At 47.2% G+C, this 15,551-nt stretch overlaps 1 protein-coding gene across 1 annotated transcript in view; it reads right to left on the bottom strand.

Moving 5' to 3' along the window:
• Positions 1–15,551, bottom strand: part of dlec1 (DLEC1 cilia and flagella associated protein) — a 58,671-nt gene that overhangs the window by 9,823 nt on the left and 33,297 nt on the right. Inside the window, exons 11-26 of the mRNA XM_042346911.1 lie at positions 14,495–14,668; positions 13,907–14,043; positions 13,531–13,623; positions 12,717–12,807; positions 12,174–12,336; positions 11,035–11,227; positions 9,980–10,062; positions 9,064–9,238; positions 7,256–7,349; positions 6,638–6,768; positions 6,038–6,196; positions 5,397–5,536; positions 5,000–5,153; positions 2,546–2,656; positions 1,366–1,496; positions 482–655 (exon numbers count right to left, since the gene is read on the bottom strand). Of these exons, the coding sequence (XP_042202845.1) occupies positions 482–655; positions 1,366–1,496; positions 2,546–2,656; positions 5,000–5,153; positions 5,397–5,536; positions 6,038–6,196; positions 6,638–6,768; positions 7,256–7,349; positions 9,064–9,238; positions 9,980–10,062; positions 11,035–11,227; positions 12,174–12,336; positions 12,717–12,807; positions 13,531–13,623; positions 13,907–14,043; positions 14,495–14,668 (2,203 nt within the window). The remainder of the gene's footprint in view (positions 1–481; positions 656–1,365; positions 1,497–2,545; positions 2,657–4,999; positions 5,154–5,396; positions 5,537–6,037; positions 6,197–6,637; positions 6,769–7,255; positions 7,350–9,063; positions 9,239–9,979; positions 10,063–11,034; positions 11,228–12,173; positions 12,337–12,716; positions 12,808–13,530; positions 13,624–13,906; positions 14,044–14,494; positions 14,669–15,551) is intronic.

Below are 15,551 nucleotides of genomic sequence, written 5' to 3'. Positions count from 1 at the left end.
TTGCCTCCTTTAAGACCCGTCCCAAGACCCTCATCTTTGACCTCGCCTTCGGTCAACCTCCTATTCCTACCCACCCTGCCCTCCACCCCTCCTGATGCCAACCACCAGCTCAGGCCCAAATCCCTGACTGTTCAGCCCCTTGGGACCTCCTCCTGAGATAAAAGGCGCTATACAAGCTTCTAGGAACCCTTGGCCTTGCCCCCTCCTTCCCCATCTTCAGGTCGTGCCTGAAGACTTTCCTTTTCGACCGCACCTATGGTCACCTTCCCCCTCCCCCAGGCTCGGCCTTGGGCTCCACCAATGTTAATCGCTCTGAGACACCGGCCGGCGTAGAGGGCGCTATATAAGTGTAAGTTGTTGCTGTTGTAATTTGTTGTCGTCGTTGTTGAACCTGGGCCCTCGTTTTCTGCTGTCTCAGTTTTGTTCTGGGTTAGGGTTAATGTGTTGTTGTTGTTGCTGTTGTTGTCTTTGTGCTACTCACCGAATGGCCCGTGCAGTGAGACTCTCCGTTCCTATCGAGGGATGGAAACAAGGCCTGAAGTGCTCCACAACTATACTGAATGATGCTGGTATGGCGGTGTCGTTTGTCATCACTAGCCGTTGCTTTACCGGTTCGTTCACTAAAACATCTTTGAAATTCAAAACCAGATTGTCGCTGGGCGTATGTTGAGAAGGACAGAGAGATGTGTTAGTGGTTGTTCCTCCACTGGCTGGTGGTGAACTCGCACATTTATCAACAGTTAGAGAATTGTTCTAACCACCACCCCCCCACCCACCCCACCCAGGGGTTTCCTTTTAAAAAATGTCAGTTAATAACAATAATAATCCTCGCATTTGATATGGCGCCTTATCACGTCGTTGAGACGTCTCAAAGCGCTTCGTAGAATATACTGTGAAGTGAATTGACTGTATAATTTATGGGCGAAAAGCGGCAGCCAATTACGCACAGCAACGTCCCCACAAACAATCGTGGATTGAGTGACCAAATTATTATTTTCTTTCTGAAGGGATATCACCCTCAGAAAGTGATCCTCCAAATTGACTGACAGCCAGATTCCTACTGACTGCTAGGCGAACGGAGGCGTGCGTGTGGAGTGAGGAAACTTGCCCAGTATTTCGCCCTGCCCGGGAATCAAACCCGGGTCCTCTCGTTTGCGAGGTGAGTGCTCTAACCACTGAGTTACAGGACTGAAACCTTTCCCCTAGTCTCCAAACCCCAGCTCGGGTACCTATTCTGCTTTGCCAAGTGCTTTGAGACATGAAACGTGCTATGTAAATGTACTTTACATACAGCTGCTAACTGCTGGTAGGACTAAGGGGCTTGGTCGGCTAGTCATGCAGATGTTTCCTAGGCACAGGACGTACCTGTTTTGATTAGCTTTATTCAACACGTTGTAAGTTACTTTCAAACCCATTGGATTGCCAGACATTTGAAGCAATAGCGGTTCTTTCATTCTCTCCACTTTGCACAGGAGTGCAAGGTCCGTCACCTCACCCTGGAAGGGAAAAACAGCAACTTACTCTGAGCTCCTCATCAGCTACTTTGGCTTATCTTCTGCCCTATGAAATCTGCATTCGGAGGACAACACATACCAGGGCTTTAAAAGATCCAGCAATGATAAGTTCACGTTTATATAATAATAATACTTGCATTTGATATAGTGCCTTATCGTGTCATTGAGACATCTCAAAGCTCCTCGCAGGATACGCCGTAAAGTGAATTACTTTGTGGGCCGAAATATAATGCCTTTCGCTTCGGAAGGAAGTCCGAAGGCACTTGACAGTCCTGGCTTCACACCCGAGCTGGGGGGTGGGGGCCGAGGGAGGTGGGGAGGGTGAAGATGACTGAAGACGGGGTGGTTTGGGGGTGGGGGCGGTGTGTCAGTGAGAAAGGTCTCGAGATGGACCTATGAACGAGGAGAGGGAGCGGACGAGTCAAAGGGAATCCAGGATGGGGTTTCAGGGGGTGAGGGTTAAAGCCCAACTTTGCCTAAGATTTTGCCCCACCCGGGAAACAAACCGGATCCTCTTGCTTGCGAGCGAGCACTCTACAACAACGACAACAACTTGGATATATATAGTACCCTCCACGATGGACGGCGTCTCAAAGCGCTTTATGGTAACGGATCCCGGGACCAAGCCAGGGGGAGGGGGGAGGAAGATGACCGAAGGTGCGGTCGAAAAGCAGAGACCTGAAAATGGGAAAGGAGGGAGCGAGACGAAGGGAGTGAGGAAGGGAGTTCCAGAGCCTCGGGGCATAGTGGCTGAAGGCATGGACGCCGAGGGTGGAGCGGAGGACTCGGGGAACGAGGAGGAGGCCAGACCCGGAGGAACGAAGGCAACGGGTGCTGTTTTGAGGAGCGAGGAGATCAGAGAGGTTGGGGGGTGCGGGGACCTGAATACGAGGGTGAGGATCTTGAAGTCGATCCTCTCTGGGATAGGCAGCCAGTGCAGTCTGGCGAGGCCCGGGGTGATCGGGGTGATCTAACCACAGGACTCCCACTTCGCAAAGCCCTCGGTGAATTGCAAACCCCAGTGCACTCACCATGATAAACGCTACGAACTCCACACACACTTCCATCTGCTTGTTTGGTCCCAGTAGCCCACTCGATGGCATGACAGTGGCCGAGTACTCGGACGCTTGTTTTCCAATCAGCTGTATTTTTTAAAAAAAAATGTCACAAGGCCAAATTGTCCAGATTCAGAAGGAAGACGAGCAAGGAAGTAAAGGAAGGAAGACAAGAAAGAAATATGCATTTCCTCTGCCAGTGGCAGTTTCTTAAAGAGTTATGAAGGTACGAGCGAGCATAGCTGTGGTCAAACCAAATATTGTCAAACGTACAATAATAATAATAATAATAATCCTCGCATTTGATATAGCGCTTTTCACGTCGGGAGGACGTCCCAAAGCGCTTCACAGAACACACTGTAAAGTGAATTGACTGTATATTTGTGGGCAAACGCGGCAGCCAATTGCGCACAGCAATGTCCCACAAACAGTCGTAGATCGAAAATGACCAATTTATTATTGTTTTGTTTTGGAGGGATTATTATTAGGCTCTGTGTGGAGTAAGGAAACTTGCCCGAGGTTTGGCCCTGACCCCCTGGGGACTGAACTCAGGTCTCTCACTTGCAAAGCGAGTGCTCTAACCACTGAGCTACAGGACTCCGAATAACCGAATGACAATAACACCACCAGGCAGCTTACTCCTCAGGGTAATAATAACCCTTGCAATTGATATAATAATAATAATAATAATAATCCTTGCATTTGCTATAGCGCTTTTCACGTCTTCTCGACATCTCAAAGCGCTTCACAGAATAGACCGTAAAGTGAATTGACCGTATATTTGTGGGCAATCACCGAGACAACTCAAAGCGCTTAATTTACTGTAACATGTAGTGACAGCTTATATTATAGGCAAATGCGGCAGCCAGCAAGCACACAGCGACGTCCCACAAACAGCCATGGAGCTAGTGACCAGTTTTATTTGGGGGACTGTCGGCCAGGACACCAGGAGAGAGAAAGAAACTAGCTTCATTTTTAAAATAGTGTCGTAATATCTTTAATGATAGCCCTTGCATTTGATATAGCGACTTATCACATCTTCGAGACGTCTCAAAGCGCTTCACACTATATATTTTGTGGGCAAAATGAGGGAGCCAATTGCACACTGGATGGACTGAATTATTATTATTTTTAAGGGATTATTATTCCCGGAAAACAATCCGGCAATTGACTAAAAGTGAGTTCCTATTTACTGCAACGTAAACAGAAGCGTGTGGTGTAAGGAAACTTGCCTAAGCTTTCGTCCCACCCGGGAATTGAACCTGGGTCCTCTCGCTTGCAGGTTGAGTGCTCCAACCACTGAGCTACACGACTCCCCACATAGAAATCTAAATATTGTGGTTACACCCAGTGTAAGGTTGTACATACCGATCACCTGAAAGGGAGTCTTTATGGCACAAATAACCCCAGATGGCATTTTTTTAATATAAATATCCAGCTCCCTTCTAACATTGCAGATATTGTAAACCTGTTGCCCACAAATATTTATTCAATTTTTTTTAAAAGTATTTTTTCTCCTCTCTCGGTCACTGAGGTTTCACTATGTGAGCAGTGCTCACTGCTCGGCCTCTCATGTTCACTCCACAGAAGCTTCATTCACTGAAGCCCTGAAACCTGAAGCCAAAAGCGCCATCACATCCAGAGTGAGAGAGAGTTCAAGCTGTTCATTGCTGTAACCCGATTCCCTGTGTTTTGTATAACAATACACAAATGTGTCCTGTGGAGACATGGTGTCATTAAGTACAGCCAAGTGATCCTTTGAATGAGACTTTAAACTGTGTTGCCCATTCAGGTGGACATTTAAAGATGATAATAATCCTCGTCTTTGAAATCACCTTTTGACAAATTGGCAAAAGGACCAGAGGGGAGACGAGGTGAATTTTTTTTCATCCAGAGAGTTGTTATGGTCCTGAATGCACTGCCTGAAAGGGTGGTGTAAGCAGATTCCATAATATCTTTCAAAAGGGAATTGGATAGGTACTTGAAAAGGGGAAAAATTGCAGGGCTACAGGTTAGAATGGGGGAGTGGGATTAGTTGGATGGAAATAATAATCCTTGCATTTGCTATAGCGCCTTATCACGTCATCGAGACGTCTCAAAGCACTTCACAGAATATACTGTAATATAATAAATATAATTATGAATATGCTGTACGTAAATTTACTGCGTATTTGTGTGGGCGAAACCCAGAAGCCAATTGCACACAAGGCAGGTATTTTATTGGGCAGGTATTTTATAGGGCAGGTATTTTATAGGGCAGGTATTTTATAGGGCAGGTATTTTACAGGGCAGGTATATTGCAGACAGATATTTCCCAGGGATGTATTTTACAGCGCAGGTATTTTATAGGACAGGTATTTTCCAGGGTAGGTATTTTACAGGACAGGACATTTGCTTCCGCACACAGTTGTTCTTTCCCCCAATACTTACCTTTCCCCAGTGGAATTTAACTGGCAGTTGTGTCTGGTTAAACAGCGTTGCTATTCCCTGAGCTGGGATTCCGACGTAGAGCACTTTGAAAGCGAGGGAGCAATTCATCAGACACACGTGCATTTCCTGGACCTCAGCCATTACCGAGAGGTGGCTGGAGAGAGAGAGAGAGATGGAGAATTTGTCACAGGATATTAATGATGTTACTTCGCTCTCCCCCCACTTGCCACCCACTGCGTCCCCACAAACAGTCGTGGATTGAAGTGACCAGTTTTTTTTTTTTGGCCTCAGTGTAAGGGTGAGGCGGTGAGTTCCATGTCTCGGCGCCCACTCTGTGCCCACGTGGGCAAGGAGGGTACAGAGGGTAAAGGTGGGTGGCCTTGCCGTGTTCCTTCACCTCGTGCTGCCATTCTCCACATTCAGCTGCAGGACGGTTTTCAGGCTTTGGCATCTTTGGGGTTTGAACAGGATCGTGACACAACAGCTGGCCAACGGGAGCAGCTCCCCTCTGCATGGTTTAAAGGTAAACTGTGACACCTGCAACACACAAATAATAACAATCCTAATCCTTGCATTTGATATCGCGCCATATCTCGTCATCGGGACGACTCAGAGCGCTTCACAGAATAGACTGCAAAGTGGAGTTGACTGTGGGCGAAACGTGGCATCCAATTGCACACAGTGGTGTCTCACAAACAGTCATGAATTGGGAGACCACTTATTTACTGCTAGGAAAACGGAGGTGTGTGGGGCAAGGAAACTTACCTAACGTTTCGCCCGCCTGGGAATCTCGCTTGCGAGGCGAGTGCTCTAACCACTAAGCTACGGGGAATGAATGGTGGACCATCACTGCTCAACAGGGAAGGGCTGAAAGGTAAGCAGATTCTGAGCGGGATCCAAGGATGCGCTTGGCAATACAACATCAGAATCAAGTCTACCCTCTGTGGTAGTCTCAGTAGCCTCCATTAAGTGCTCTGAGACGCCGTCCGGTCTGAATGGCGCTGTATAAATGCAAGTTGTTGTTGCTGTTGACTTTACCGCTTCGTTGCGTTCTCTCAGGCACACTGTGCTTTCCTGCAAGTGCCACCGAGCTGAAATCTGGCACGGATTCTTAATCAGGATTTTGCTGATCATAGCAGTTCGCAGTCTCACCAGGCCAAAATCCAGAGAGGGCAGGTCAATGCAGAGGTGGGGGCCCTGGAATACAATAGGATAATAATAATAATGCTTGCATTTGATACAGTGCCTTATCAGGTCTTCGAGACGTCTCAAAGCGCTTCACGTAATATATTGTAAAGCGAATTGACTGTATATTTTGTGGGCGAAACGCGGCAGCCGCTTGCGCATTTTTTTACTTTTATTTGGGGTTTGTTGGTCAGGACACCAGGAGAGAGACTCGCTTCTCTTTTAAAATAGTGCCGTGGGATCTTTGACGTCCAACTGAACAAGCGCACAGGACCTCGGTTTAAAGTCTCATCCGAAAGGTGGGAACTTACTTACCATTTACAAAGTGCCTTTCATGTCAAAGAATCGCTTTTACGGGATTGACTTTATTGGGAATAAATTTTGTGACGGTGGGAGCCGGGGTGGGGGGGCGGGGGCTTATCTGTACCCGCTGCTGCCCTGACAAGCACTGACCAAAACAGTTGCCTCCAGATGAAGAAAAATTGGCTCTTTCTGGTGTTTGATGGTGCACTTCAAATTGTGGGTTATTTTATCAGGTTTCCCTCCTGTGATGGATATCTGCAGGTCATGACTGTTGTTAGGCTCTGTACAGAAAACAGTTAAAATCCAATCAGCCTTTGGATTCCGGCAGCGGGAGAATCGGTTGAGGAGTGAACAGCACAAAGTCACGAAACAATACAGCACGAATTTGCATTTATACCCGGATTCGATTCCCGGGCAGGGTGAAACCTCAGGCAAGCTTTCTTACTGCACATGCTTTTGTTTACTAAGCAGTAAGTAGGAACCGTTGTTAGTCGATTGACGGATCGCTTTCCTGGGGTAATAATCTCTTCCCCCCCACCCACCCCCCTCCCCCCAAAAAAATTGGGTCACTCAATCCACAACTGTTTGCTGTGCATAATTGGCTGCCGCATTTTGCCCACAAAATACACAGTCAAGTCTACATTAAAATATATCTGTGAAGCACTTTGAGACGCCTCAATAACTTGATAAGGCACTATATCAAATGTAAGGCTTATTATCGATCGCCTTCCCCTGCCTTTGTTGTCTCCACCCGACAGATGACCTTACCTATTGATCCAAAAGATGGCACCACTTCTATTATATGACAGTCATTGACCCTGTCCCATTCGTACTTGATGGCTGATAGGCTGCTATTCCTTATCTATGGACGGCACATAATAAGTCATATGATCAAGCATGTTTAAGAACATAAGAGCATAGGAACAGGAGTACAGCCTGCTCCACCATTTTACTAGATCATTGGCTGATCTGCAATTTAATAGCATTTCTCTGCCTTTTTGCCACATGCCACCAAAAGGACATCTATCTCCGTCCTTGATACTGATTCTGTAAGGAAATTGCTTTGGCCGGGGTAACGTCCAGGCCAGGGTGACGTCCTCACTCGTATTCAAATCCCTTCACTGCCTGGCACCTCCCTCCCTCTCCAACCTCCTCACTTCCCCCAATCCACCACTCGGTCAGCGGCCTCATGCTCGTCCCTCGCACCCCCCCTCCACCCCCACCATCGGAGGTCGCGCTTTCAGCCACTACCTCCCGAAACTCTGGGACACTCTCCCCCAATCCCTCCGCCTGGCCTCCCCTCTCTCCCCTTTTTCAAGTCCCACCTGAAAACTTTCCTTTTCAACCGTACCACCTCCCCCCACCTCCCCCCCAGCTCGGAGTCGGGATCCGCCACCATCAAGCACTCTGAGACACTGCCCTAGGTGGAGTGCAAGTTGATGTTGTTGAAAGAGAAGAGAATATAAAAGGGAGCTGGGATCAGGGCAGCAAGGTCTTTTGGTGGTACTGGGTCTGGTATAGGTGTGAAGGGCTTGATTGCATATTATTAATTATAATGGCGGTGGAAGCAAATTAGATAACAGCTTTCAAAAAGAGAAATGGATATGTGCTTAAAAAGAAAAAACTTTCAGGGCTATGGGGGAGCAGCGGGGGAGTGGGAGTAGTTGGACAGCTCTTTCAAAGAACCGTCCCGATGGGCCGAATGGCCTCCTTCTCTGCTGTAAGATTCTATGATTCTTTAGATTTTATGGACTGCCTCAGAAGATACAAATCTATCAAGTCAATCAAGTGAGCGATAGATAAGACATACGGTAAGCAATGCTACATAGGCTCAGAGGTGTAAAGATTAGACACCAGCAAGTGTTTCTTTACCCAGAGGGTAATTAACGACTGGAACGTGGTTGAGGCCAAGACACTGCGACTTGTCTAAACAGCAGCTCAATGCTGTGATGGGGGGATGGTCAGGAGGGTGTTCTGCGTGGATGAGATCAGATTGGTCGAAGAGCCTTTATCATTCAAACCCAACCTTGTGATCTTGTGAAGGGATAAGGAAGTAAAAGATTGACACAGACTAAATGGCAGAGAATGTTCGACAGAGTGAATGACCTTGTTGAGTTCCTATCTTCAATTCTTTATTCTACAGGGTGTCCACAAAGACATGTTCTCCCATTGTTTTTTCCTACTGCGCACTGACCGGCAACTGAAACAGTGGGAGGAATGATGACAATTGTACTTAGAAGTACTTCATTGTATTCAGTACAAGTGGGTTTACTGTATTTAGACATCCAGAAGATCGGGGTGTGTATGTGTGCATGTGGGGTGTGTGTAGTGTGAGTGTGAGCGCCATTATTTTTATGGAAGATAATGATCTGTCGCCATGTTCAATGTGACATCTTTCGTAACAGGGATGGAGTGACAGCTCTGGCAGCTTGGTTCATCTCCTCCGCTGTCTAGTATCGCTGTGGGGGGAGCAAGCGGGCTTTGTGGACACCCTATATTTTATATTAATAGAAGACTTTTTCTGGCTAACCATGTGGGAAATACTGCAGAGAGAATGAATGACGATCGTGCCAGACCTTGAAATGTTTCTTCAATGTGGTGTGGATGTAGTTCTCCCCAGGAATTAAGATAGCGTAGGGCTCCAACTTGACGTGGAAGGGCTCGGTGTAACCTTTGACCTCCACCTCCATCGCGATGACGTTGTTAACCACGGTGGAAGCAATTCTCAAAGCTCTTTCTGTCAGTGTCCTCCTGAAAAGTTGGAGGGAATTGGGTTTTGAAAGAAATAGATTTCACAGGTCACTTACATCAAACATGTTTTCTTAATTGGATCCAATAACCAAGCAACAATTAAACCTTGCAGTTGATACAGCGCCTTAATCATGTCTTCGAGATGCTTCACAGAATATACTGTAAAGTGAGTTGACTGTACATTTTGTGGGCGAAACGCGGCAGCCAATTTTGCGCACAGCAGCGTCCCCCACAAACGAAGTGACCAATATATTATTGTTTTTTTTCTTGAGGTATTATCATCAAAAAACAAAGGTTAATAATCCTTGCATTTATCAAATGCAAGTATCATTATTATCATTCAACCACTCTGCCCCTACCCTTTGGAACTCCATCCCACAAGTCCCTTGGCCTTGCCCTCTCCCTTGCCTCCTTCAAGGCCCATCTCAAGACCCACCTCTTTGACTGTGACTCTGGTCACCCTCCTAATCCTACGCTCCACCCCTCTTGATCCAAGCAGTCCAGCACCTTGGGACGACCTCCTAACATGAAAGGCGCTATGTTATTGTCTTATATCTGCCACTAGCTATCTTGTATTCATGTCTCTCATATTTAAAAGGCTCTTTGTCTGTGTCTTTGGTCAATACATCTAAACATCAGCTTTCTGCCTGGGGAACACAATCATCTTGATGATGGGTCTGTGACTAATACTACTCTGTTACTCCTTACTAGTTGAGAGACAGTAAGAATGTCAGCACTTACGCACAGGGACCAGGTTGACTTATATTGGAAACCTCTGGTATATCCCGCAGGATCAAGTAAAACACACCGTGATAGTCCTTCAGCTGCAAAACAAACCAGGAAAAGGTGGAGTTAATTCCTCCTCCAGAATGGTTGGTGGTGGTGGGGGGGGGGGGGGGAAGAGGTGGGGAGGAGGTGGTGAGAGAGGTAAGGACCATGATTTTCACTCTTGTTTGCCAGATCCCAGACTGAAAATAAATTAAAAATGACAATGCAAGTGTTATTGTTGTAATAATAATCCTTGCATTTGACACAGCGCCTTATCCCGTCTTGGAGACGTCTCAAAGCGCCACAGAATATACTGTAAAGTGAATTGACTGTACATTTTGTGGGCGAAACACGGCAGTCAATTGTGCACAGCAGCGTCCCCACAAACAGTAGTGGATTGAGTGACCAAATTATTATTTATTTTTTATGGGATTATTACCCCCAGGAAACAATCTGCTAATCGACTAACAAGCAGGTTCTACTTAGTGTGAGGTAAACAAAGGTGTGTGGAGTAAGGAAACTTACCCAACGTTTCGCCCTGCCCGGGAATCAAACCCAGGTCCTCTCGCTTACGAGGGGAGCGCTCCAACCACTAGGATAATAATGGTTCCCTACTTCTCCGATCTGCTCACCGCTTAGGCCTTTACCTGCTCCACCCTTCACTCAATGGCTCCAGCCCTCTGCACATCCCTCGTCCCCTCCGCTCCACCATCGGTGGCTGTGCTTTCAGCCACTGCGCCCCAAAACTCTGAAACTCCCTGTCTCAATTGTTCCACACTGCCCTCTCCTTGCCCCTCTTCACATCACGCCTGAAGACGTTCCTCTTCGACCTTGCCTAGGGTCACCTCTCCTCTCCCCTCCGCTCGTCGTCGGCCTCCACTACTGCTAAGCGCTCTGAGACGCCACCCCGGGCGGGGGGGGGGGGGGGGGGGTGGGGGTGGCGCTGTGTAAATGCAATAATGTCTCGAGGTTGGGCAGGGCGGCAAGAACATTTAAAGCTGCGTAGGTAGTGCTGCGGTTGAATGTACCTCGTGAGGAAAATAACTGAGGACGAAATGATGTTCCTGGAGAGGTTGCAGAACTCCGGAATCAGGGCAGATGTCAAAGGCCAAATCCACATCTGGAATGTACTCAATGTTGGTTTCCTTGCTGGGCTCTCCGGGAATAACAGGCTGCAAATTCGGCTTCATTAGTTGCCAGCAATAGGGAAGCTCCACGTACCTGGAAAAAAAGATAAGACTCAGGAACTGTTTGGAAAGGCAACAAGGGAACGTGAGGGGCATGCGGTTACACTGAACCACATTGTGGGAAAATAACTCCCTGCTATAATAATAATCCTTGCTTCCCACTCTTCCCTCCCACTCGCACTCTGACCTCTCCATCTAGGGTCTCCTACCCTGTTCCAGTGAACCACAGCGCAAGCTCGAGGAACAGCACCTCATCTATCTGCTGGGGTCCTTGCAGCCCTCTGGCCATACAGACCATAACAGCTCACCTTCCCCCCCACCCCACCCCACACCACCCTCTTCTGTGACCATTGCCACATCATCTGGGTCCCAGACAAAACTTTTCTCTCTCTGGTCTGCGCAGACAGCACAAAACCGGCCTCACGGTTCGCCTCCAACTTGTGGCTCGAGCATCTTCACACCTACCGCTGTTCCCGCTCGCAAGCCAAAACTCATTCAACTCGCAGGTCATTCTGGAGGCCAAAAGCGACTCCAAAATCCTGTTCTCCACCACCCGCCAGGTCCAGCACACCCTCAATCCTAACATCAAATGGCAAATGCTAACATCACAAGCCTCGGTTTGCCCGGCAGTCAGTAGGAGCCTGGTTGTTAGTCGATTCCCAGATCGCATTCTGGGGGTAATAATCCCTCCAAAAAAATGATAATAATTTGGTCACTCAATCCACGACTGTTTGTGGGACAATTGGTTGCTTTACAGTATATTCTGTAAGATATATTAACGATATGGTAAGGTGCTACGTCTAATGCGATGATTATTATTATTATTACTACACTTTAGGGTGTAGCAATTTTGACAGTACGACCTTCTGTAGTTCTACACATTGTCAAAATCTTTACACCAAGGTGAAAGGAAGCTTTAAAGTCTAGAAAAACGACTGGTTATTTTTCGCTGATTTATTGCTCGGGCCTGTCTTACTCACGTGGCGTTACGGATGATGATCTCCTTCTGGGAGCAAGTTTGAGGATTGATCGTGTCAAATCGCACAAAGTGTTCTGCCGTCATGTCCGTGCATTCCCCCGGGGCAGCCGGGCTTTCTCCCCCAGTCACCGAGACAAAATCCAGAGCCACCAGCTGGCCGGTACCTGAGGTAACCCAGGAGAGAATTAACTGGGGGCAAAGGAGCAACAGGCGTGAGAAAAAATATTAAACCATAGTAAATAATTTGGACACTCGATAATTTTTAGCTCTTCCAAAGAGTCGACACAGAGGTACGATGGGCCGAATGGCCGCAATCCGTGCTGTAATCTTCTATGAATTCTGCACCATCTTAAATTGTAGAAATATGGTCGCGGCATAGAGGTGCCATGGACTGCAACATTGTGCCATTCAGTGTTTGCTTGCTTGAGTTGTGCATGTGTGCTGTGTGTTCATGGGTCAGAACCAAGACCTGGGAGAATTCGTTAACTCCTTTAAACAGGTTGCGAATGCCGTACTTTGATGGGAGAGCTTTACCATCCAATACCTGTGATTTCAAAGTCTTTGACCTGGCAGTTGTCACACACCATGGTAATGATTTGGGAGACGGTTTCACAACAGGCCGGAAAAAAGATGACCTAGGAATCAAGACACGCAGAGGTTTACAGGTTAAATGGTTTCTCGACAGAATAAAAAGTTTCACCCGCTATAGAAATGAGCCGCAGAAACCCAGCAAACTCCTCCCTGCCAGCCTAAGCCCCTTCGTATCGTCAATGTTGTAAAACACTCGCCCTCGATCCCTCCCTCCGCCTTGCCCCCTTCCTTCCCCATCTTCAGGTCGTGCCTGAAGACTTTTCTCTTCCACCGCGCCTACAGTCACCTCTCCCACCCCCCAACCTGGGGCTCGGTGTCGTGCCCCGCCACAGTAAAGCGCTCTGGAACACTACCCTACATGAGAGGCGCAATTTGTTATTGTTGTAGGTTCCAGCCTCAGGTCAGGGCGTTGAGTTTACACCCTCGCCTAACGCATGAGACTGCAGCACTGGGGGAGGAATGATAAACCTGCTCAGGCGGGCAGTAAACATCCCACCGCACTGTCTGAAAACAAATAGACGTCTCCCCCGGCGTCCTGACCAACAATCCCCAAGATAAAACTGGTTGTTCATCTCCTGGCTGTTTTTTTTAGAGATGTTGCTGTGAGCAAGTTGCCAATCACATTCGCCTACAAAATACTCGGTCACCACAGTCAACGGTAATTACTGTTTAAGCGTTTCGAGACAATCATTTTGGTGTTGTAGTTTCTGTGTGAAATGCGAGGATTATTATTATTATTATTGTTGTTGTTGTAATTGTGGACTGACCTCCAGTATTATGCCCTGGCCTGGATGTAGCTCGAACACAGCAGGTCTGATCGCGAAAGGAGGTGCTTCCAGAAAGCCAGAGGCTGCCACGCTCTGCAACAACAGCAAACAAGTTACATTTATGCAGTGCCTTTCATGTCGGGGGGACGTCCCAAGGCTCTGGACAGTCAGAGATTTGGACCCGAGCTGGGGGTGGAGGTCAGGGAGGGTAGGGTTAGGAGGGTGACCGAAGCCGTGGTCAAAGAGGAAGGTCTTGAGACGAGCTTTGAAGGAGGCGAGGGTGAGCGCAAGACGAAGGGACTGTGGGATGGAGTTCCAAAGGCTGGGGGCAGAGAAGCTGAAGCCCAACCGCCTCTGAAACCTCACAGACTCTCACCCTGAAGTTAGTAGTTGGCCACATTTTCTTGAGCATCATACAGAAGCGGCCAGAATTAAACCCTTTGTTCTTACACAGGAACTGGGATATCTTCATTCCGCCAACCAAACAATGGCCACAGTCCAAAGTCCTGGGCACTACATTGAGTGGAAAGAAAGCACAAATTTCAGATGACATTTTTAGGCAATGAGTCCCAAATATCTCTACACACTGGAGTAGTATTTAGAGCAATCGCCTCATGGGCAGGGTGAAACCTTTGATTCCCGGGCAGGGCGAAACTTTAGGCAAATTTCCTTAGTCCACACACACACCTAAACCTCTGTTTACCTAGCAGTAAGTAGGTGGATAGTTAATTGGCGGATCGCATTACGGGGTAATAATCCCTCAAAAAAAATAGATCAATCTACAACTGTGTGTGGGACACTGCTGTGCGCAATTGGCTATCACGTTTCACCCACAAAATACACAAGTCAACTCTCTTTACAGTGTATTCTGTAAAGCGCTTTGAGACGTCTCAGCGACGTGATAAGATGCTATATCAAATGTATTATTATAAGGAAATCCACCCCAAAGACTGAGGCTACTCACATGTTAGTATGGGAGGAAGTCTTTTAGCTTCAATGGGGACCACGAGAGGGAAGTGGGACTGCGTCTCTACGATTAATAAATCCTCGTAGTTGGCTGAAGAATCCGGAGCAAAGCGTATTGTGTATTGGCATGTCATCCCTGGAGCAACAATTCCACCCACTCCTGGAAATTTTCCTGTTTGATAAAAATGGACAAAAATAGCGACGAAACTGGCAACTCCGAGCACCTTTGTACTTCAGTTACCCCAACGTACACTCTCCCGAATAAAATAAGCAGCGTATGTCCCTCCATTGAGGGTGTGCACATTACATTCTGAGAGAAATTTCCATGTGTAGGTGCCAAATATATGTGGGCACTCTCAATCTGCTTTGGATACTCTTAACCATGGCTTCTGTCAGACATCAAGCGAGAGACCGGAGTTCAATTCCCGGCAGAGGGTGAAACCTTGGGCAAGTTTCCTTACTCCACACAGAGCCTAATAATAATCCCTCCAAAACCCAAAACAATAATAAATTGGTCATTTTCAATCTACGACTGTTTGTGGGACATTGCTGTGCGCAATTGGCTGCCGCGTTCGCCCACAAATATACAGTCAATTCACTTTACAGTGTGTTCTGTGAAGCCCTTTGGGACATCTCGAAGACGTGTTAAGGCACTGTATCATTTGCAAGGATTATTATTAATATTATTATCATTATTATTATTATTATTATTATTATCAGGCTCGTTGTATAAGTTAAGATTGTTGTTAGAGGTAAGTCATGTGATCTAGACGATGCGGATAAGATCTCAAACCGAGGTCCCATCTGTCTGTTTGGGGAGAAGTTAAAAATCCTGCAGCGCTATTCAAAAAGTTAAGGAGTTTCCCTAATCCCCAACAATCCCCCAAATAAAATTAGTCACTCACTCCACGGCTGATGGTGGGGACCCTGCTGTGCGAAATTGGCTACGGCGTTTCATCCGCAAAATACACAGTCCATTCACTTTGCATGTGAAGTGCTTTGAGACGTCTCCATGACATGATAAGGCGCGATATCAAATGCAAGGATTATTATTA

Source organism: Callorhinchus milii, unplaced genomic scaffold, assembly GCF_018977255.1.
Source record: "Callorhinchus milii isolate IMCB2004 unplaced genomic scaffold, IMCB_Cmil_1.0 Scaffold2, whole genome shotgun sequence".
NCBI classification, from domain to species: Eukaryota; Metazoa; Chordata; class Chondrichthyes; order Chimaeriformes; family Callorhinchidae; genus Callorhinchus; species Callorhinchus milii.
The sequence above is the reverse complement of the archived record's forward strand: the minus strand, read 5'-3'. Positions and strand labels throughout refer to the sequence as shown.